The following is a 24,698-nucleotide window of genomic DNA, read 5'->3' as shown; positions in this document are numbered from 1 at the left end:
GAACTCTAGGGTCTTCTCTTGCATCTCTGACCCAATCTACTTGGAGTTTTCTATCCAATGCCCTTGCGGGGTAGGATTGCATCAAAAAGTCATTCTAAAACATGCATAGAGATGAATGCAATCCATTCTTATGTGTTGATTCATTATACTTTTATCAAATTCATATTTTATTTATTCTAAAAATTTATATTGTCTACTAAAGTTTAGAGTAACAATTAATTATAATATAGATGACCTAAGATTATAATTTTATGACATTCAATTTAGTTACATTTAAAATTAGACAAAAAAAATATGTAAAAATATATTGTTACAAAATAATAATAATTTTTAGTAGGCTAGGATAAAGATCGGTCAAGTATATACAAAGTCGTGGATGGATACAAAAATTTGTCGTGGTCGAGTATAAGGGACAGGGGATGAAGACGATGTTGGGAAGCAAGAATGAGAAATAAAAACCTTTGTTTATTGTCATCGAGTATAAGTGCTTTCAACTCAACTTAACCATATTCAAAACCAGCCGCAAAAACTTTTCCAAAATGACACTCATTATACCATTAAGTGTGAAATTCAATGACTTTCAAGATGCTTATGAATGAATATAAGATCACGTGCAGCAGCTTGGTAACTTACTTAGCTATATATACTTAATTAATTCAGAAGCACCTTCATTTGTCAACTTTTTTTATTATCCGATATCTCAAATTAAGTTATTGGTTATGTCAGGATGTTCCAAGTAATATGTATTACTTTATGAAAGAGAAAAGATTCACTCATTTGATTATAGAAGACTGTCGAATGTCGCATTGTTTACAATGACCAACGAAAGACGACAAAAATTGGATGCGGATGGAAAGATTTTTCCAAAGCTCACAACTTCACACCTGCCATGGAAATAGTCTTTGAATTTCCTGATCCCAATGTCAACTATGTTTTGGTTTTACCATGTTTATAAATTTACTGTAATGTTGAAGTAACATTTGTAAATTGCACATTTATTTAGTTTTGAAGCTTTTGTGACACAGTATTTCTTCAATAATATGACTTCGTTATTTCCTTTTTGGAATATAATATCTGCTTTTCTTTTGCATCATTATCAAATTTAATTTGTACGTATTGATGATTCACTTTTTTATCTTATATTACTTTTTAGCTCATTCACTTGCTTCTAAATTTAAGAAATAACAATATTATATAATACTATAACTATATAGTCCACACCTACATTATAATTTATATTTTTCAGCTTATCCATGCAAATGAACATGTTACTAACTAGTTATAGTTGTGAATAGTATGATTAAAATTCTTTGCACGACTTTTCTCGTAAATATACCAATTATCGATACTCGTGAAAGAAAGACAATTGCACGTGTTAAATATAATACAAACATAGAAGAAAATAATATAAAAGTTTAGAAAGACTAATAATTATGTAAATTTTTTTCAAGAGGATAATAATTTATTTATGGATATAAAATATATTTAGAAATTATAAGACATAAATATAAATAAATTATAAAAAATAAAAAAAGATATGAATAACCACAAATAAATTATACATAACACTAATTTTTCTTCTTCAAAAAGATGTAATAATTTAGTTAACAAATAATACCATGTAATAAAGAAAAATCTATCTTCAACCTATGGCCCAATAAATCCACCGTTTACTTGTAGAGTTTAATGTTTTTATACTAATAATATAAAATATAAAATAATCATCCAATTATAAAGATATATATAACCTTTTTCTCTTACTTTCATTATCATTTTTCAATTATCAATTACCTAAAAAAACTCATTTATCAATAATACAATTTTTAGTTTGTCTTTCGAAAAGGCTCAGTTTTTTTGTTTGCTCTTTTTTAGTTTTTACCAGAACCTTGTACTTATACGACACCGTTTCGTCCTTCTTGTATTTTAAACCCTATTCTCGAATCCGAGTAGTGTTGCGTCTCTGTATCTATCTTCTCTCGGAGCCGCTATTATCCCCAGACGCCACCGCCGCAGCACCAGGTGCTCTCTCTCTTTCTCTCTCTAATCGAATCCCTCACACAAAAACACATAACAAACTTCTCCATTATTTTCTATCGGCAAATGTTAGTTTGTTATGATGCTAGTTTTGTTAACAGAGCGTGGATCGAACCCGCGACGTTTTTCCCTCTTTTCTTTTCTCCATTTAATTGAAACCGACGGAAGAAAAAAAAAATATACTAATTTTTAATTCATTGACGGTATTGTATATTTGTTCTCGTTTTCGCTGCAGAAGAAGAAGAAGAGTGATGGCTGAGTACGACCTAACTCCGCGGATGGCGCCGAATCTCGACAGGCACCTTGTGTTCCCTCTCCTGGAGTTCCTGCAGGAGCGGCAGCTCTACGACGACGACCACATCCTGAAGGCGAAGATCGACCTTCTCAACAACACCAACATGGTTGACTACGCTATGGACATCCACAAGAGCCTCTACCACACCGAGGACGTCCCGAACGATATGGTCGACCGCCGCGCCGAGGTCGTTGCCCGCCTTAAGTCGCTCGAGGAGGCCGCCGCCCCCCTCGTCGCCTTCCTCCAGAACGAGGCTGCTGTGCAGGAGCTCCGAGCGGACAAGCAGTACAATCTCCAGATGCTCAACGACCGATATCAGGTTTAGGGTTTTACCGGATGGTTGGTTGAATGTTGTTTTTATACACAACAATTGACGTGGCTTTGATTGGTGGTGTGGTGTTTGCATAGTATTCATATTGGATTTACTATCTTTTTAGTTCCTGAACGTTTTTTGGCCGATTTTTAATCCCTGTTTTTTTTTTTGCATCCTCCTTTTTAGGGACTGAAAGTTACAAAAAACCTAAAAATTGTTGATTTGTCTTGAAGGTTTTTGTTGAGCTGAGGACTAGTAAAAGGAATTCAGGAATAAAAACAAAAGTCCTAAAAAGTTTAGGGACTAGAAAGATAGTAAACTCTAAAATTGTTGATTTGTTGTTTTTGGCAGCTTCGACGGGTAGGATAGGAGATACTAGATACGCAAAATGTGTTGAGTTGTGTTATTATACTAGTGAGAAAATGTTTCTTGCTAATAAGGATTTAAAGCTATTGATTTGTACCTTGGTGTAGGGTAATTAGACTAAGCTTTTTTCTTTAAATTTATAATAAAATCTTGCTTTTATGTTGAGTGAGATTGTATCTTGGTAATGTAATTGCAGCAACGTTTGGTTTAATGTTTGGCCTTCTTTAACTTGTGCTTGTCTTGGTAAACTCAGTTTGGGGATATGTTTGGTTTCCATCAAGTACGGTTTGCACACCTGTATTGGGCTTGAATCCAAGTTTTAATTGAAAGCAACATCAAGGTTGCTTTTGCAAACTCAGTTTACAAAATGAAGTTCATTTAAATTTTGCAAATTTCATCCAACCATGCACCACATTTTTATTTCTTAATTTTATTTGAGCATATTTTGCCCTTTTAGTTGTTGTTTGTTGCTGTTTTAGTGGTTTTAAAAGAATTATTCTACTTTTGGAAGTTTGAATTTTGTGGTATGAGTCCTGTCTGACTATGTAAACAATGATTCTGCTGAAACAGATTGGTCCTGCACAGATAGAAGCGTTGTACCAATATGCCAAATTCCAGTTTGAGTGTGGAAACTACTCTGGTGCTGCTGACTATCTTTATCAGTACAGAGCTTTGTGCACAAATAGTGAAAGGAGTTTGAGTGCATTGTGGGGGAAGCTGGCAGCTGAAATTTTGATGCAGAACTGGGACATCGCTCTTGAAGAGCTCAACCGCTTGAAGGAAATCATTGACTCAAAGGTTGTTCTTGTTTGTCAGTTGGTCTTTGGAGTAGATGCATGTTCTTGTTTGTTGTGCTTAAAATATTTAATATAGACTGGTGGTGAACTTTGTTGCAGAATTTTGCATCACCTTTGAACCAGGTGCAAAGCAGAATATGGCTGATGCATTGGAGTCTGTTCATCTTTTTTAATCATGACAATGGGAGAACACAAATAATTGATCTGTTCAATCAGGACAAGTATGCCTTACCAATCCTTTCTTAGGATATTTCACATGCTTTACTTTTATTGTTATTCTTGTCCTCGTCAAACTGGTCAACTGCTTCCTCTCTTTGGGTCGCTTTATTGTTGCATCTTCTAGGCTTAGTATTTGTAATGCTGCTTCATCTATAGATATGATGTAATTTTCAGGTATCTAAATGCTATCCAAACTAGTGCTCCACACCTTTTGCGATACTTGGCCACAGCATTCATTGTTAACAAGAGGAGGAGGCCTCAATTCAAAGATTTTATTAAAGTTATTCAACAGGAGCAGCATTCCTATAAGGACCCCATCACTGAGTTTTTGGCTTGTGTTTATGTTAACTATGACTTTGATGGGGCACAAAAGAAGATGAGGGAATGTGAAGAAGTAAGCTTGCTTTAATATATGTCAACTATAGGAGTGATATTACTTTTGTGGGTTATCCAGTTCTCCTTTATCTTATAATATATCTGTTCATGTTAGCTACTAGCGTAGCCCCGTAATGGGTTGTTTATATTATGCTTACCCTTTTTAAAAATGCAGGTCATACTTAATGATCCCTTCCTTGGTAAAAGAGTTGAAGAAAGCAACTTTTCAACTGTACCGCTAAGGGATGAGTTCCTTGAAAATGCTAGGCTATTTATCTTCGAGACATACTGTAGAATACACCAACGCATTGACATGGGGTATGCACCTTCTAATATAAAATGTTGTAGCTAAGCTCTCTTTGCCTATAGTTTTTCTGATATGCTACAATTTTGCACCTGTGGAAAATGCAATGTAGCCTGTGTCATTGATCTTTGTGTCAGTCTGTCAAAACATAAGGCTCAAAATAAGAGTTGTACATTTGATTTTGTGGCCTTAAAAGCTTTTACACACTAGCTCTTATCTGTATTTATCAATTTTAGTTTTTTTTTTCATTATATAATGCTGTATTTGTAAATGCTTCTCTTGTTGATATCCGGTGGTCTACTTTTCATGTAACACACCAAATGACATACCGAGGATTTTTTTAGTAAAAACCAAAACTTCTAATTTTTTCAGAGTGCTTGCTGAGAAGTTAAATTTGAATTATGAGGAGGCTGAGAGATGGATTGTTAATCTCATCCGGAGCTCAAAGCTTGATGCCAAAATTGACTCCGAAACTGGAGCAGTTATCATGGAACCTAATCATCTAAATGTGTAAGTTAACATTGATTATTGACTCAATAGATAAGGGCGTTTATAGCTTCCTACTGTATTGTACCATTCTGACTCACTATGTAGACCACATTCTTCTGTTTATGTTGTGTGTCATCATTTTCATGACCATTAATCTTATTCTATATCTGCAGGTATGAACAACTGATAGACCATACCAAGGCCCTTAACGGACGCACTTACAAGTTGGTTAGTCAACTTCTGGAACATGCACAAGCTCAAACAACACGATGATTGTGTAGGTAGATCAATGAGAGTATTTGTTTTATCTATCCGGATGCATCAAATTGTTTTTGGCTGTTTATTTTGGATTTAGAATTACATTCAAATTTATGGGCTGTATACCTCTTGGAGTAGTAGGGGTTCTCCTGTGTTACTTGTGGATCCAAACAAGTAGTATTGATAACGATTTTGCTTAAAATGTTTGCCATAAGCTTCCTCTCACTGACCATCGCAGGTGCAGGCATTCTGTTCTTCGTCATCTTTATTTTTAGGAATTTTTCACTCATTTTCCTTTCCATTTGTCTCTCAAATATAACTAGAGGTAACCATTAATTTAGTCCCTAAAGGATTACTCTCTCCTCCTAAGTGTTAAAGTGAGGAAAAATATATAATTAGTACTGGAAATCATGCTTACATAGTTTTCCTAGTATTGAATCGCTAGTAACGTGGCAGCATAATTTATTTTTATATAAAAAGAGGGTGATTTGTATTTTTTCAAAATTATCAAATGGGGGATAGATTTTGAAAAAACATCTATTTAGGAATAAATTGTAAATGGAATCACGACTTTGAACACAGGTACAACTTCTATGAGAAAATTAAAATAACGACTTTGAACACACAAGTACAACCTCTGAAATTTTTTCTTAAATAGTTATTTTATTTATTAAATATAAATATATTAATTTGTTTTTAAATAGCTATTGTTTCTTTTTTAAATAAAAATAGTTTATTTTGAATTTTGATTTTAAATAGTGAATTTTTAATTGAAAAAATATTAATTTTATTTTTGTTTTAAATAGCTATTGTTTATTTTTAAATAAAAATAGTTTATTTTGAATTATCTTTTTAAATAACTATTTTTTGAATTGTACTATTTTTGTTTTTAAATAGCTATTTGTTTTTTAAATAAAAATAGTTTATTTTGAAGATGTTTTTAAATAGTTATTTTTTAAAATTTTAAATATATTAAATTTTTTTTAAATAGCTATTTTTTAAAAAAAATAAAAAAGATTATTTTGAATTGTTTTTAAATAGTTATTGTATTTTTTTCAATTTTAAATATATTATTTAGAATGTTGTTTTGAAATAGTTAATATATTTTAATAAAAAATAGATTATTTTCATTTTTGTTTTGAAAAAGCTATTGTTTTGTGTTTTTAAATATTTTTTTATTGTAAATATATTAATTTTATTTTTGTTTTTAAATAGATATTGTTTGATTTTTAAATAAAAATAGTTTATTTAGAATTATGTTTTTAAACAATTATATTTTTAATTGTAAGTATATTATTTAGAATGTTGTTTTGAAATAATTAATATATTTTAATAAAAATACATAATTTTCATTTTTGTTTTGAAAAAGTCATTATTTTATTTTTAATTATAAATATATTTATAATTATCATATATTTGTTTTTTATGTAATTAATTATTTTGTTTTTTAAGTTGCTTTTTAATAAAGAAGTTAATTCACTATATAAAATTAATTACAAATAAAATTTGAATATATATATATATATATATATATATATATATATATATATATATATATATAAATAATTTTTTAACTTAATGAACAATTGTATTGTAATTGATTAAAGTATTGTTTGAATTTTAACATAAAATTGTATGGATGTCCAAATTTGCATATTATGATTAGAACAAGAGCTTTAGGTCGTGCTTTAAGCAGAGTTACACGAAGAACCTTGGGAAAAAAGATAATCGTGGCCATTGTTTAGAATGGAAAGGTATTTATGATTTTAAATAAATTATATTTCAATAAGTATTTGAATCTTATTTATTTTTTTAAAATTCTTTATGTGTTGATTTGATATTTTTTTTTTGTTTTGAAAATTTGTGTAGTGTTGGATTTATGAACATTTTTCATCTATTGTTGAGACTTTTATTGATGAAGACTGATGTGATCACTTGATACAGGTCACAGACTTTGGATGATGCCACCTTCAGAGAGGGAAAATAAGTCAAGGTAGATGCCATAAGGATGTGAATGAATATCATGTAGATTTAATGATGCCAAAAAGGTTATTTGATGAACATGGATTGAATCAAGTCAAAAGAACAAGATCAAGTAAATCTAAGATAAAAACTTAGTAAGTTTGTTTAAAGAATCTCAATTTGATTGCTTTAGTTTGACATCAACATCTTTAGTATCAATCACTCTTTTATCAAAGACTAAATCAATTCAATTTTTTTTAACTGATAATTGATTACGAGATTGTGTAATCAATTACCAGAGAGTTTGTGATAATATTTTTGACTAATGACATAAAATTGTTTGAATTTTAATCTGTGTAATCGATTACCAGAATCTTATAATCGATTATCAGTAAAGAGATTTTAAAAAAATCTTTGAAAAGTCATGACTCTTCTGAAATATAACTGTGTAACCGATTATCAGAATCCTGTAATCGATTACCAGTGAGAAAATTTCAGAAAAACTTTTTGAAAAGACACATATCTTCAAACCATTTTGAAAAGGCACAATGAACCTATATATATGTGTGTCTGACTTCAAAAAGTAAGAGAGATATTAAAAAGAGAACTTAATTGTCAAATACTCTCTAAACAACTATTGGTCAAACACTTGCAAATCAATTGAGTATTCTTATAAGATCTTTAACTAGTATTATTATTAGTCGTCATTTACGACTAACTTTTGTGTTGAAAAGCTTTATGAAAATAATGTCTTTTCCCTAATTTATGGTTCTTTTTGTAGGTTTGTACATATTTTTAGGTTTAGTTTAATTTTTCTAAGTAGAATTGCCCATTATTGTGAATTAATGTGTTTACAACTTCAATTTCAGGTAAAAGGATGAAGAAGATAAAGGTCAGTAGCTGGTGTCTCGCTAAGCGAGACACTTAGCCCGCTTAGTGAGTTGGGAGAATCTGAAGGAGAATCTGCCATGCATCCGCGCGCTTAGCGCGCCATCAGCTCGCTTAGCGAGTCGTTTGTCTCTTCTCGCGCTAAGCGTGCCCAGCTCGCTCAGCGGAATTTCACTAACTCGTGCTTAGCACGAAAATGGCGCTAAGTGAGCCTTCGAGGTCAGAAAACCCTTTTAAAGGCTGAAGTTGGAAATGTAGCATATAGAGGAGCGTAGAGAGCAAAATAGAGGCGAAAAACAGAGCAAGGAAGCCAAAATCCTCAGCTTTCAAGAGGATTCTAGGTTTAGGAATAATTTCTAGGTTCCTAAAGGTGGAGGAGACATCCCCACCACTTTGTAATCTGTAATTTTCTTCAAAAACCTTCATCTTGTAGCTGAAAGGTGCTTCCTTGTGATGGAAGACTAAGTTTCTTTGTTGGGAATTTCTACTAAGCCTTGATGTAAATATTCTTTACTATCTATTTAATGTTGTGTTGATGTGTTCATTGCTTCTATCTGCATTTAATTCTTGCATGCTTTTGGTCTAATCACCCATTTGTGTGTAAAGTTATGAGTTTTAGCATTGGAAAATGTTTTGAATTCTTAGAACTGGATAAAGCACGACTAGATAACTGTATTGTCTGGACACAGAGTGCAGGGACTTTAGTTTTTAATATGCTGTGATCTTAATGCTGTTTGGTTAGGCTAAGTTCGACGAGGGATCCGAGAATGAAGTTTAATTAGAATTAGCCCATTCACACCAGACATCGGTATTTGGGATAATTGTCCTCAGCATAGAACACAGAAACAACATTAGATAGAGAAAAACCCTCAATTGTATCAAGTCACTTAGTAGAAAGGCCCAACATTTTAATCATCAGTTTATTTCTCGCATTTACTTAGTTAATTTTATAGTTATCTTTAGAATTGTAACTATATCCTGTTTTTATTTCTATTTCATGATGTTACACAAATGTCTACTTATTGAATGACGCTTTTCTGAATGAAACAAACTCCCTGTGGATACGATACTCGGTCTTATCATTTTATACTACTTGTGTGACTCAGTACACTTGCTGATAAATTTCACAGTTGTCCTAGAGGCGAAACAATTATCATCTCTAAAAGAGAGAAATTCTTCTGTACATTCTAAAAACATTGTTGTGATTAAGAGATTGTTTGTCTCTTGACTTGTGAGAATCCTGAACACAAGGGAGAGAGATCCCAAGGTGTGTTCAAAAGTTGTAAAGAGTTTACAAAGTTAGTGGAAAATCTCAAGTGGGTTGTTTGAGGACTGAACGTAGGCACGAGAAGTGGCTGAACCAGGATAAAACGAGTTTACATTCTTCTCTTTCCTTATCTGAGTTATTTTATTGTAGTTTACTTTGTCTTGCGCATTTAAAAGAACATTATTAAATTGATTGCTTCTTCTTCTTCTACATTCTGAGCCTATCATATATCATTTAAAAGGGGGTTAAAATTTGTTAGTGGAAAATTTGTAAGACTTAATTCACCTCCCTCTTAAGTTATCGAGGTCACTTGTCTAACAAAGGATTACCTTGATAAGTTCAAGATTGGTTTAGCAAGGAACCCAGAGAGAAGCTCTCACAAAATATTCGCAAAATGCCAAAAGTTCTTCTATTGAAAACGAAATCCATACATATAGTGTATAAAAAAATAGAAATAGACATGGGCCTTCAAATTAGTTTGGGCCAAAAAATGACAACGAAAAAATAGAAATATAAAAAAGAACATATTTGGTATGAGCTTTCAAATTAATCTGGGCTTTCAGCAACAATTAATATTCTTAGTAGTTCCTGTGCCTCTGGACCTTCATCCTTCTCCACTTGGGCCTTGTTAAGTATGTCTGCTACCATTTGTTGGAGGTATCCATTGACTGTTTGGTCCTACTCCTGGTCATAGGTCTCTGTATTTGGGCAGTTTTAGGATTCCCATCATTCCCTCCTTCTTGGAAAGTATTTGCCCTCAAATCTTCAGAATCATCACCTGTCACATAGGGAGTCAAGTCAACATTAAAAGAAGAACTTACTCCATACTCACCTGGAATATCGATCTTGTAAGTTCGGACTTCCTTTGTTTAGGGAACCTCACCTTCCTTATGTGTACCCAAACCTAATCACCTGGTTCAAGTAACACTTCCTTCTTGTTCTTGTTGGCTTGCTTGACATAGCTTTCGTTCTTTTTTTCAATTTGAACCTTCACCTGCTCATGCAATCTTTTCACGTACTCAACTTTAGCTTGTGCATCCTTATGCTTAAAATCAGAAATGTTAGGCAATGGTAACAAATCAAGAGGAGTCAAGGGATTAAAACCATACACTACTTCGAATGGAGAGTGTTGTGTAGTGCTATGTATAGCCCTATTGTATGCAAATTCAATACAAGGCAGACATTCTTCCCAACTCTTTATATTCTTTTTAATCACAGCTCTAAGAAGAAAAGACAAAGTTCTGTTTACAACCTGAGTCTCTTGGGGATTGCTTTTGTAAGTTGGCCTGTTAGGCAATAAAGCTCATGGAAGAAGGTCAATTTGATGTTCTATGCCTCTTGAAGGCGATAGTCCATGAAGAATCTCCTTGGAAAACATATCTTTAAATTCCTGCATGCAAATTGGATTTGTTGATTTCTTTTTCTAAATTGTCTTTGAAAAAAATAGTTCCTAATTGTAATTATTATTGTAGGATCAATTTTATATGGCTTTAGGAGCTATGCAAAGCTTGCTAGAGCTCAGAGTTGTGCTAGAGGACATAAGTCATCATCAACTCAATGCAATGAGCTTTGCAATTGTTGGAGGAGGGCTTAACAATTGGGTGCAACTCAGACATAGAGACCTAGGAAGAGGCCTGACAAGGATGGTGGCAAGAAAGGTGGTAGAGGCGGTTGATTATTGTATTATTATCACATCGTTTGCTGTAGTATGTACAATTTTTATTGTTTTGACATATTTTTTTTAGTTCATGTTGTGGTTGAATTACTTTTATTTTGCATTCATCATCTGTTTAAACAACACACACCTAGTAGCGATAACGATCTCTTTAATTGATTCATAAAGCAAACATCAACACTGATAGAACAAACTTTTCTTAAAAAAAAGGAACGTATAATTTTTATAAAGCAAAAACATGACTACACAGATTTATCACACATCAGAGCAATGATTAGATAAGCAAATCTTGGTTTCCTTGGTTTGTGCAGGAGGACAAGGATTTCATCTAGAGATCGACTAAAAGTTGCATTTAACTTAATCAGGCCTTTGCTACTAAATTTTGAAAAAAGGCAAAACATTTTTCCCACATCATCGTTGTGTTTAAGCTCCACACACTTGTATTCAACACAACTATCACCCACATAAACAGGTTGATGGTAAAAAAGATGAAGTAAAATTATGCAACCTTCAATGACCATTTTCCTTAAAGAATCAAGCAAACAAAGCCTTGTGGTTTTCTTCTTTCCTCACATTATTTCTATACATTTTTTTTAGATTTCGCACTTAGTGGTAACAATGACCACATGCTTTTGTATTATACTTTCAACTTTCGATTTTTTAGTCAATTAAAAGTAAAGTTAGAGGTTTGATGTCCCCGTTGTTGGCCATGATGACGATGATTTTTCCTTCTTCCTTCCTCTTTATTCTTTTCTTCTCAAATTTCTCATGCCTAACCGATTTGATTTTGTATTTTTAATTGCCAAATTAAGTAATTGTGATGGTTTCCTCTTTGAGAAGAAACCACCAAAGGAACACAAAAAGGTAAAGCACTATGCTCTTTCTGTGAATACACATTATATAAATGATGAAATGTGTATATCTACTTTCAAATTTGATTTCTGGTAATTTGGTTCAAATCTATTAGAAGAATTTTGATCATTTGTGGTTAATTTTTAAATAAATAAGAGTTCTATGCTTTCATCGTTGATTGATGGTGATGAAGACAATTGTGTGGAATCAACTATGGCAAGAGTTGTTTTGTTCAGGATGGAGGAGAAGGTGTTCTGATGGTGATGGTGTATGTGTTTGTCTTTTACATATTTCAGAGACAACTACTTGTAGGAATGACTTGATAGATTTTAGAGGCAACTAGGCATGACAAATAATCCCATACTTCCAAATATTGTCCTAACTTTGATGAAAAATACCCACTTTGATCAATTATAGGTACGAGTACAAGTATTAACCAAATTGTTTAAGTGTGGATGAGGACGTGGATGAGTGTCAAATTATACCCGTACCCGTACTCGTCACTATTACATTTTTTTTATAACTTTTTTGTCACAATATATATATATATATATATATATATATATATATATAAATAATATACATTAAAGATTTTATTTTTATAATTTTTTGAAAATATAAATCAATTAGCTTAATAGTTAAATAATTAAATAACAAAATTAAAAATATAAATTTAACTATAAATATAATTGAATTCTTAATTTTTTAACTTTAATTCTTTTGTTATTCAATATATTTATATGTTGTTTGAATTAAAATACAATTAAAAACTTAATATAAAATATATTTAAAATATATAAGAAAAGTAAACTTATAAAACAAAGTGTATATGGATTACCAGTGCACTCGATAAAATCCGACGAGGATGGATATTAAAAATTGAAACTTGCCTCTTTGATATTTGTTTCTACCTCGCCCCATTGTCATTCCTAGGCACAACTGTTTATAGGAATGACTAAACAGAAGAATAATTTTGTTTTAGTTTTTAATTTGAAACCAAAAGAAGAATTATGGGAAGGGGCCATTGAACAACTTGAAAAAGCCCAAACCTGCTTTTTACGTTTATTATGTAACAAACATTGGCTTGAAAATAATCCTCAAATGAACACATAAAATTAGTTTATTTGTTATTCATTTTAAATTTTTTATTATTTCTTTACATGATTAAATACGCCAATTGCAAAAAAAGAGATTATATTACAGCCAATCAGTCATTAATAACACATTGATTCTTTTTCTTTTATTTTTTCATGTTTTAAAAAATAATTGGGTTGATAGATAAGACTTTTTTTTTTTTTATAAAATTATTATATTTTATGTAGTGGGTCAATCTGTATCTGTAAACATTAAATTTTATTCATTAATATTGTTTAGATTTCAATCTGTTTTATATGTTTTTTTATGAAAAATTGTTTTATATGTTGTGTTTATTTTGTTTTATATTTTTTAATTATTTTTTCATGTGTTTTCCGTGTGTGGGTAATAAAATTTTTTATTTTGATTTTCTTAATATTTTTCAAGGTAGGTTGCATAAAGGTAATACAATAATGAATTGAAAATTTGAAATTGATAAAATTAATAAATATTCTAAAATTTTAATTTGAATCACTTAACATATTTATATTTTATTATTATTTAAATGATAAATTAATTTTGACTTAATTATAATTAATAAGAGTTGTTAGAAAGTTTGAATTATGATCAATTCTATATTTACATCAAGAAATATTTTAAAATTTAAATTTAAATTATTTAGCATAATCTTTATATTTTGAATCAAATAATTTTGCATTTAAAGTTATTATAAAATAATCTTATATAAGTTTAGAAGTCTATACTACATTTTACGGTTAAGGATCCAAATCTTTAATAATTTGTGTTATATAATTTGATTACAAATTTAAAATTTAATTAAAAATACAAAAAATGCATCACCAACAATAAGATATTTGAATTATTGATTATTTATTGTCATTTTGATAACGTTTAATATTGAAAATATTTGTTTTAAAAGTAAAATATAACTAAATATAAATCAAAATAAAAAAACTGAGTTTACTTTATTAAAAAAAATCGAATAAAAATAATTATTTTTATTAAAAACAATCCAATTTTAAAAGATATTTATAAATACATTAGGTGTAAGCGTTTCCAAAATTTTATTGATTTCTAAATTTTAGTCTAATTTTGTGTTAACTAATGTAGTAAATGTAGCATAGTTTATGATATTTTTGAATTTTTCATGTGAAAATTTAATAAACACCAACTCAATACATAATTTAAAAAATGACGATAATTTCTAATTTTTCGAAAAAAATAATAAAAAAGTTATAAAAAATATATTTAGAAATTTAATTTGATGTGTTAAAGAGAATCATTCTTTATTTTTAATTCGTTAGAATAAAAACTTTTAATTTTTTTAGCATTATAAACTGCAAAATTTTAATCTCTAAAAACTTTAAAATTGATTTATTCAATTTTAATTTAATATTAAAAGCTTTCTAATTCATTTTTATTTTCATAAAATAATTTTGACTTAATTGTATTTAGTATAAATTAATAGAAATTTTGAATTAGAACCAACTCTTCTATATTTATGAAAATAAATATTTTTGAAATTTAATTTATGGTATTAAAATTACTATTGATATCAATGGTATTAAAATAATGTATGTGGTGAGGGTAAGCAATGTCCCTCGCACTTAGCTCTTTGTTTTTCCCGCATACATCTAAACCTATCTAGTAAAATTATGATTAAGAACTTATTAACTGTTAGATCGTCGTAAAATTTGAACATTAGGTTTGGAACACATTTTCTCACATCCCACTGTTGAAATTTGCAAAATAGTGTCTGTGGTGAGAGCAATTCCCCTTGCACGGGAACAATGAAATGGAGTTTTAATCCCTTCTCTTTCTCTTTAATCCTTAGAAACACTAGCAGAGCAACCAGAGGAAAAGCTTGGAGAATCTTGGGAAACAGCTAAAGATGCTGCTATCACTGTCAGACTACACACTTGAGCCCGCTTAAAGATAAATGATGAGTTTATTGCAATTGGGATTAAAATGAACATAGGGATCCTTAGAGGATCAAATTTGAGTTTATTTTGGGATGCTTATTGTATTGTAATTCTTCCTGTATGATGATTATGTGAATTTGTTTGAGGGGTTTTACTCCCCATATTGTGAGAGATATTTTTATATAATTTGTTTGTATTTTGGATAAGATTTACTAGATTAGTGTGATAAATTATTATATTGGGATCATGAAATTGTGTATTGTAACATCCCATTTTTCATAGACTAATTTTAAAATAATTTTTATTTGTAAATAAATAGAGTTTTATGATAAATTTTTTATAATTAAATAAATAAAGAGAAATAAGTGTATTAAAATAATAGTTTGATAAAAAAATAAAAAAAGGTATTTTATTTATTCATTTGATAGAGAATAAAATAGAGTTTGTTTTTATAAAATAATAAAAATAAATAAAATAATAGGTTTGAGTACTCTAGATATAAATAGCGATATGTTAGGTCAGACGGTAGCTTTTACGACTGCTTATCCCCTCAATTTCGTTTTCCCTCTCCTCCTCCCCAAAACCCTTTCTTTTTCCCGCAGCCCACCAAACAAATATCAGAAAAATGACGATCTCAGACTTGTTCACCGTTGGATCGTCGTGAAATTTGAGCACCATGTTTGCAACCCAATTCCAAGCATTCTCACCATTGGGAATTGCAAAAGCATGTCGGATCTAAGAGAAATACCCTTCACACCGTAGCTTTCTCTTTTCCTGTAAAAACCCAAAACGATCTTAGTAAAACTACGATCCCGATTTTGTTAACCGTTGAATTTTCATGAAATTTTGATATGTAGTTCGAGATGTAACTCCGCACACCTTCACCATTGAGATTTGCGAGATAATATTCTTGGAGAGAGAAAAAGGAATCACAAGAAGACAGTATAAGTGGAGGCTTCAATCCCTTCTCTGTCTCTCTGATGATTGGGAACTCTATCAGAGCAGTCGAAGGAAAAATTGGAGGAATCTCAGGAAACCGCTAGAGATACCACTATCAATGTCGGAAGACACGTGAGCCCGCTTAGAGGTAAGGGATGGGTTATTTACAATTGGGAATTAAAGAAAACATGTGTAGGGATCCTTAGAGTATCAATTGGAATAGGTTTTGGGGTGTTTCTATAAATTTTGATTCTATCTTTATAATTATAACTGTGAATTCTATATGTTTGACGAACCAATTGATGTGAAATTGATGCGTTCTTATGTTGAGTGTAAATCCTAAAAAAATGAGTTCTTTTTATTAACGTGAACTATACTTTAAATAGTATTATTTTTAATGGCTTATTTTATATGAATTATTACCTTATTCTATATCTTCCCAAGATGACGATCAACATGTTATGCGTGTATATATATATATATATATATATATATATATATTTTGTAATGCTAAAATAATAAATTAAACACAGTTGTAAGGTTAATGCCTAGTAGTAATTTCTTTGATGTAATCTTAAATTAATTGTTATAGAAATTCTTTTATTAAAAATAATGTAGTTTTAATTACTATACTCATATACATATATATGTTTGGTGTCACACAAATATTATTATTGTGTGATGTGTATATGAGTTATGAGGTGTAATAAGTTATTATAATGACATTATAATATTATTATGAAGATTAAGTAGTACAAAGTTGAATGTGTCAATTTGTGAGATACATGTAAATATGAGATGTTAGACTGTGAGCATGATATTTGATTGTGAATAAGTGTGTGTGTTTGACACTTGATGTGATATTAATTATATTGTGAGCTATGAATTATACAATAACCCGACAAATGTTGATATTGAAAAAAATGTTTATGCGCAATGTTAAAGATAAAATGTAGGTTTCCTATTTAGGAACCAGTGTTAAAGAGAAAATGTAGGTTTTCTATTCAGGAACCAATGTTAAATTGTAGCGCAATTTTGTTAAACGTATTTAAAACACGAGTGTGAGGTCGTGGGTATTGTATAATTCATGAGCAGTGTCTACTTGCAAAAAATGATTTTTAGGGGTTGGACCCGAATCAGGAGGGAGAGGCCCTGACGGACTCTTCGGAGTGTAGGCCTTAGGGGTCACCCAGTTTGAGTGCTTCTTTAAGCTTGTGTCGATCCCACATGGTTGGAACATTCTCGCAAAACAACATGACCCTGACTGGTCTCCCTATGATTTTACTTAGTGAGAGTGACTTGACATACCCATTGTGTGGTGTCTCTTGTTATGTACTCTTAAGCGCCCCAGGGTGGTTTTTCATTGATATGGTACCACATTGCATATAGGCTTGAGTCTTAGCATAACTATTGCATAACGCCTGCTAATTGTTCATTATGAAATTGATGTGTTATTATGTCTTGATCAGATTATGTGATTCATGTACAATGTGATTGATGATTGAAAAGTGAATTTTAAATGACAAAATGATGGAATTACGTGAGTTATGTTTAAGTAAGTTGTCCCTCATTTATATGATATGTATATCTAGTTATATTTTTTCTCTATTAGTTAGGAATGTGATAACTCACTCCTTGTGTGTTGTTTGTGTTTGGATCCTGTGATGATCTTGAACTTTGTGTTCGGGGGAGCAGATGATTAGGTGAATTGCTTTAAGGAACCTTGTGATGAAGGACGTCGGGACAGAACGCTCTGGTAGGATGTGACATTGGGGTATAGGGTTTTATATTAATTGTATGAAGTCTTAGACGACCTTGTTTGAGTTAAGATGACTTTATTATTTATTTGAACAAGTTTGAATATGATGTAGAAGAAAGTGAATGTGAGCCTTTTACCCCTTTGAAAGACTTATTTTTAAAAATGTTTTAAAAATACTTTTAATTAATATTTGAATTTTTATTCCTTTGTTAGTATATATGTGAGGGGTAGAGGGTGTCACATTTATAATTGATAAATTGAATATGTGATGAATTATGAGATAACATGTTGCTTTGAGATTATAACATTGTTATTGAGATTGAGTATAAAAGCAAAGTTGAGCATGTGTTTATTTGCGAGATACACGTAAACATGTGATGATGGATAATGACATTGTGAGATGTTTAATTGTGGACATGAGATATGGTTGTGAATAAGTGTGTGGTTAATACTTGATGTGCAAATTACTTGTGTTGTGAGTTGTGAATTATACAATAACCCAAATGGTGTTTACCTTGAGAAAAATGTTTATGTGCGAGGTATTAAAACAAAAGTGTAGGGTTCCAAGTTAGGAACCTGAGGTGTTAAATTGTAGCTCAATGTGTTAAATGTGTTTGAAAACAAGTGTGAGGTCGTGTGTATTGTATAATTCATGAGTAGTGTCTGCATGCAAATTTTTTTTAGGGGTTGGACCTGAATGAGGAAGGTGAGACCCTAATGGATTCTTTGGAGTCTAGGCCTTGGGGGTAAATACACTTGGTTTGAATGCTTCTTTAAGCCTATGTTGATCCCATATGGTTGGAACATTCTCGCAAAACAGAGTGACCCTGATTGGTCACCTTATGATTTTACTTAGTGAGAGTGGCCTGACATATCCATTGTGTGGTGTGTCTTGTTATATACTTCTAAGTGTCCTGGTGTTGTTTATCATTGACATGGTGTCACATTGCATATACTTGAGTCTTAGTAAACGCTTGTGAATTGTTTATTATGAAATTGATGAGTGTTGTTACGTCTTGACTCGAGTGTGTGATTTATGTGTAACGTGATTGGAGATTGAAAAATGAATTTTAAATGATAAAGAGGTGAAGTGACGTGGATTGTATTAAGTTAAGCTATGTTATAAATACTTCTATAATTTATATTGATTATGTATTTGTTTATTTGTATTTTATTTATAAATATGATAACTCACTGTTGGATTTCCCCTGCGGTTACTTTTTGTTCCACTTTTTCTTCGTACAAATATATTCAAGGGAAATCCGGTTTTTCAGAAAGCGCACCAGATCGTAAAGTATTTAAAAATTAAAATGGATGAATCTGAGTATCGAACACAGGGAACTAATGTTAGCCTGAGTTAAGTTCAGAAATGAAGCATTGCTGAGAGAACATGTATGATTGATAATTTCAAACTGAATTTAAACTAAACCTTTATGCTAAAAACTATAAGATGCAGGGTAAGTAAAAGTGACAGCACTAGGTACAAATGTTGGGTCTTTCTAACAAACAAGCTGATGCATATAAATATATTTCTCTAATCAATCATGCTCTTGTGTTCTATCCTGTAGCCTAATTTACTAAACTTCGATCCCTCGTTAGACCGAATCAATCCAAGCTTCGTCCTCAGATCCCTCTTGTTGGACTAGACCCAATTTAGACAGCCCTCTTAGGTTTAGACTAACTTAAACTGAGTTTCGTCCGCAGATCCCTCTTGTAAGACTAGACTCAGCTCAAGCAGCTTACGAAAGTTTAGCCTAATTTAGCCTAAGCTTCGTCCGCAGATCCCTCTTGTAAGACTAGGCCTAGACTAAACAACATTATTGTAACAACATAATTAAAACCAAAAGTTAATCCGCAGATCCCTCTTGTAAGACTAAGTTCGATCCTACTTCAATTAAGTTCTAAGGCAATAATACATTTCCCAATGCTAAAGTCACCTAACTATGCACACAAATGGATGATCAGACCAAAAGCATACAAACATTAAGCATTGAAGGAAGCATTGGACACAGAAAACATAATCAATTAGATATTAAGTATTTACATCAGTTGTTCATTAGAAATCCCCAACTAGGGTGTTTAGCCAGTCATTATAGAAGAAACCCTAACAATAATAATAAGCTTACAAAACCTAGGTATCTTTGCAAAAACTGCTCCTCTTGTTGCCTCCGGAGCTTTTTTTCCCAAAATAGGCATTGTGGTATGCTCTGGAATATGTGCAAATCATCTGCTTACCCTAATTCTGCACAAAACAGGCTTTAAATAGGCTCTGAATTCGCAACGTTGCGCTTAGCGCCACCCTCGCGCTTAGCGTGAGTAAGTGGGTTTGAGCTTAGCGCCAATTGTGCGCTGAGCCTGGCTGAAGACAACTGCTGCGCTTAGCGCACTGATCTCGCGCTTAGTGTGCGACCTTGATATTGATGTCCTGCCGGATTCTTCTATCGCGCTAAGCACGCTGAAGCTGTGCTTAGCGGTGGATGTGCGCTTAGCCCAATGATGAGCTAAGCTCAACTGTAACTTTTGGCACTTCATGACTTAGCCTCTTTTTCACTTGAAATTGCTCATATCTCATCATTAAATCCAATGGACATATTCTAGAGACAGCTTTATCCACAAAACAAAATTTATTTACAAAAATCACTACAAAATAACCATAAATTGGGGAACTATACAAGTTTTAAAAAATGTTTTGTATACAAAAGTTAGTCATATAAGACGACTAACAAACTCCCCCAAATTTACAGTTTTGCTTGTCCTCAAGCAAAGAAAGAAAAACTCACTTGTCCTCAAGTGACACAGACAGTGGTCAATCAAAAGAAAATGGTGTCTGATTCATAAAGGAATTCAACCATATGAGCTGAATATCATGGAATGCTTAAATCAATCACTTCTCCCAAGCATGCAGCTTTCCAAAGAAAGGAGCATAAGCATTAGAGTCACAGCTGAAATAAGCTAGTAAGCATGACAAAAATCAAGGAAGGATCATCAACCAAAACCTCACAGCCATTGTTTCACTCAAGCTTAAGTGTTTAGGCTTATTCCATCATAAACAACCAACACAAGTTCCAACCTTTGCATTTCATCTCATATCATACAATAATGAACACACAAAGTTGAATCCGAAGGACTTTCTAGGCTTGTAATGGGGTTAGGCTACCAACAAATCATGGTTTTTCTAGGATTCAAAAGCTTAGGCTCTAGGAGAGCATTCATCCATAGAATAACTTTCACTTTTTCATTCATTCCTAACCCATACTCGCCCTTTATTTAGGCACTTAGCTTTCATTCATTATTTTGCAGCATACACACTTATTAATTTCATTTGTACTTACAGTTTTTTTTTTGCACACATAAAACATTATATACATAAACAGTGTGTGTATACTATTTTCTTTGACCATTTCAATTCTTACCCAGTGCCTCTCCCATATTTGGGACAAATTTACCTTGATAATAACTCCCCCAAATTTGGGACAAATTTGCTTTGAGCCTAGCTTCTGTGGATGATGCAACTGAATAGGCTCCAGGTTCAATCAATCAATAAATTCATTCAGCTCAAACTGGGTGCAAGGGATAATTCATTCAAACATATGGTCAACTTTTTGGCTAAGTGGCTATTCATAATCAAACAAGGCCTTCATCATCCTCAAATTCATGCATCCATTCCATACTTCAGAGATTGACACAAAAATCAGTACTAAATGATAGTCATTTCTCTCAAAATTTAAGGATCACACTCTCACCGGGATACGGTTAATGCATTCCTTCACAATCAATTTGACAACCAACTAACATTTTCAGACATACTTCCAATCACATGCTCATTCTCTTCTAATGACTGCAAACTTGATCAAAACAATCATCTAATCATCCCAATCCATTCAATTCATACATTTGCTCAATCAAATCATTTTCAAACACTCATTTCATACCAAACAAGCCACTACATACAAAGTTCAACCAATTCATTGTTCAATCAAGCTTTTTGTACAAGCAAACAAACAACTACACTATTGAAATTTAAATGCTGAAATTTAAAGAACTAAAACATAAAAGCTGAAATTTAAATGACATAAATCATAAAATAATTGAAAATAAACTAAAGTGTTCAGAATGCAAAAATTTAAACGTCCTGCTCCTCCTGTGGCTGGTCTTCATTAAGATCCAGTGATGGAGCTGCTGATGAATCTTGTATAAGCTGCTCAGGCTCCGCCATTGGTGCAGCATCCTCAGGTATATGTGCAGGGGTTAGAGATGGCTATGGAGTCTGATCTAGAGTATTCTCCTCCTCTGCAGCTGTTGGTGCTAGTGCTGGTGGCTCCTCAGTCACAGGCTCCTGGGCTGCAGAGGCTCCACCCCCTTCAGAAGAAGAGGTTTGGTCTCCTGGCCAGGCCACATGAGCCTCAAACTCCTCCATGCTCGTAATGGAGGGCAATCCCAAGCCCGGAAGGCTCTGCATGATAATGGACTGCCCCCTGTGGATGCTCTGGAGCATGGAGTGCAGCATCTGCGGTGTAAAAATAAAATCTGATGGTCCTGCAGATATATGAGCTGGAAGTGGAATCTGTATCGGTGTACGAGGAATAACTACAATCTGAGTGGATGAAAAAGGGGGTATTGAAGAAGAAGAAGGTGCTGGTGCCTTTGGTGGTGCAGAAGTAGAAGGGGCCTCAGATCTCTTACTCCTAGCCTTCCTGGGTCCTCTGAAAGTTACTGTTGGATCATCAAGATTCCAACAGTTCTTCTTAATATATGCCAAATTAATGGCAGGACTCAGGCTCCTCAGGGACCTCAAATCTAACTGAACTCCCCTATCCTTACATAAAGCTGTGATCAAGGCAGGGAATCCTAGTCTGGATGTGTCATGCTGTGCTATGAGGTAGATATGGTGGGAGATGAGGTACCCCACATTCATGTCCATCTTCATGATGATGCCATAAATGAGTTTAGCTCTGTCAAGAGTGACATCAGAAGTGTGGGAAGTGGGAATAAGGTTTGAAAAGGAAAGAACGCTCCAAGTTCGAGCAAGCATGGCCATGTTCTTCCTCAGAATCTTCAAAGGCTACCCATCAGCATTAAGCTCGAATCCCTTCCCTGGGATACAGAGCTTAGCAGTTAACTCCTGAGGATCAGGCCTCGGGAGTGCAAATCTAGAGTAAGCACAAAGGGTTTCCCCCTCTTCCACTACAACATGGGTCTTCAAAAATGTGTTAAGAGTATCCTCATCAAACTTAATCAAATGACCTCTCACCCTCACCTGCTTAGGTGATTTGTCCTCGGGGTCATAGAGGTTTGCATAGAATTCCTTTACAATGGCAACATCAATATTGCCGTCTAGAAAGTCAGTCAACTCCTCATCCCAATGGCGTCTCTCGAGTTCCTCCTCGAACTCATCAAACTCTGTATAGTAGACTACCACATTCCTTTCTGGTAAAAGCTTACGAGGCACCACAATGTCAGTGTATCTCTCCCAAGATACACTTATAAATACTTCTATAATTTATATTGATTATGTATTTGTTTATTTGTATTTTATTTATAAATATGATAACTCACTGTTGGATTTCCCCTACGGTTACTTTTTGTTCCACTTTTTCTTCGTACAAATATATTCAAGGGAAATCCGATTTGCCAAAAAGCGCACTGAATCGTCAAGTATTTAAAAATTAAAACGAATGAATCTGAGTATCGAACACAGGGAACTAATGTTAGCCTGAGTTAAGTTCAGAAATGAAGCATTGTTGAGAGAACATGTCTGATTGATAATTTCAAACAGAATTTAAACTAAACCTTTATGCTAAAAACTATAAGATGCAAGGTAAGTAAAAGTGACAGCAGTAGGTAGAAATGTTGGGTCTTTCTAACAAACAAGCTGATGCATATAAATATATTTCTCTAATCAATCATGCTCTTGTGTTCTATGTTGTAGCCTAAATTACTAAACCTCGATCCCTCGTCAGACCGAATCAATCCAAGCTTCGTCCTCAGATCCCTCTTGTTGACAAGGCCCAATTTAGACGACCCTCTTAAGTTTAGACTAACTTAAACTGAGTTTCGTCCGCAAATCCCTCCTGTAAGACTAGACTCAGCTCAAGCAGCTTACGAAAGTTTAGCCTAATTTAGCCTAAGCTTCGTTTGCAGATCCCTCTTGTAAGACTAGGTCTAGACTAAACAGCATTATTGTAACAACATAATTAAAACCAAAACTTAATCCGCAGATCCCTCTTGTAAGACTAAGTTCGATCTTGCTTCAATCAAGTTCTAAGGCAACAATACATTTCCTAATGCTAAAGTCACCTAACTATGCACACAAATGGATGATCAGACCAAAAGCATACAAACATTAAGCATTGAAGGAAGCATTGGACACAGAAAACATAATCAATTAGATATTAAGTATTTACATCAGTTGTTCATTAGAAATCCCCGACTAGGGTGTTTAGCGAGCCATTACAAAAGAAACCCTAACAATAATAATAAGCTTACAAAACCTAGGTATCTCTGCAAAAGTTGCTCCTCTTGCTGCCTCCAGAGCTCTTTTCCCGAAATAGGCACTGTGGTGTGCTCTAAAATCTGTGCAAATCATTTGCTTACTCTAATTTTGCACAAAACAGGCTAAATAGGCTCTGAATTCGCAACGTTGAGCTTAGCGCGAGTAAGTGGGTTTGAGCTTAGCGCCAGTTGTGCGCTGAGCCTGACTGAAGACAACTGTTGTGCTTAGCGCACTGATCTCGCGCTTAGCGCGCGACCTTGATATTGATGACCTGACAGATTCTTTTGTCGCGCTAAGCACGCTGAAGCTACACGTAGCGGTGGATGTGCGCTTAGCCCACTGATGAGCTAAGCTCAACTGTAACTTTTGACACTTCATGACTTAGCCTCTTTTTCA

At 32.8% G+C, this 24,698-nt stretch overlaps 1 protein-coding gene and 1 long non-coding RNA gene across 2 annotated transcripts; both read left to right on the top strand.

Annotated features, from left to right (window-relative positions):
- The first annotated feature begins 1,891 nt into the window (after window positions 1-1,891).
- Window positions 1,892-5,675, top strand: LOC114371912 (eukaryotic translation initiation factor 3 subunit E). Its single transcript, XM_028329230.1, has 8 exons — window positions 1,892-2,019; window positions 2,270-2,648; window positions 3,579-3,806; window positions 3,905-4,026; window positions 4,199-4,418; window positions 4,575-4,717; window positions 5,076-5,213; window positions 5,366-5,675. The coding sequence occupies exons 2-8, from the start codon at window positions 2,286-2,288 to the stop codon at window positions 5,463-5,465; spliced, it is 1,314 nt and encodes a 437-aa protein (XP_028185031.1). The 5' UTR covers window positions 1,892-2,019; window positions 2,270-2,285; the 3' UTR covers window positions 5,466-5,675.
- A 1,609-nt stretch (window positions 5,676-7,284) lies between these two features.
- Window positions 7,285-8,842, top strand: LOC114369770. Its single transcript, XR_003657696.1, has 2 exons — window positions 7,285-7,443; window positions 8,282-8,842. It is a non-coding gene; the product is annotated as an uncharacterized LOC114369770 (long non-coding RNA).
- The last annotated feature ends 15,856 nt before the right edge of the window (window positions 8,843-24,698 follow it).

The sequence above is a fragment of the Glycine soja genome, chromosome 10 (assembly GCF_004193775.1).
Source record: "Glycine soja cultivar W05 chromosome 10, ASM419377v2, whole genome shotgun sequence".
Taxonomy (NCBI): Eukaryota; Viridiplantae; Streptophyta; class Magnoliopsida; order Fabales; family Fabaceae; genus Glycine; species Glycine soja.
Note: the sequence above shows the minus strand (reverse complement) of the source record. Positions and strands in the feature narration are given on the sequence as shown.

What these genes read in the sequence shown, in the direction of transcription:
- LOC114371912 (XM_028329230.1), top strand. Translation starts at nt 2,286, where the DNA reads ATGGCTGAGTACGACCTAACTCCGCGGATGGCGCCGAATCTCGACAGG. An exon ending in TGCTCAACGACCGATATCAG is followed by an intron (nt 2,649 to 3,578) that starts GTTTAGGGTTTT and finishes CTGCTGAAACAG; the next exon opens with ATTGGTCCTGCACAGATAGA. An exon ending in CACCAACGCATTGACATGGG is followed by an intron (nt 4,718 to 5,075) that starts GTATGCACCTTC and finishes TAATTTTTTCAG; the next exon opens with AGTGCTTGCTGAGAAGTTAA.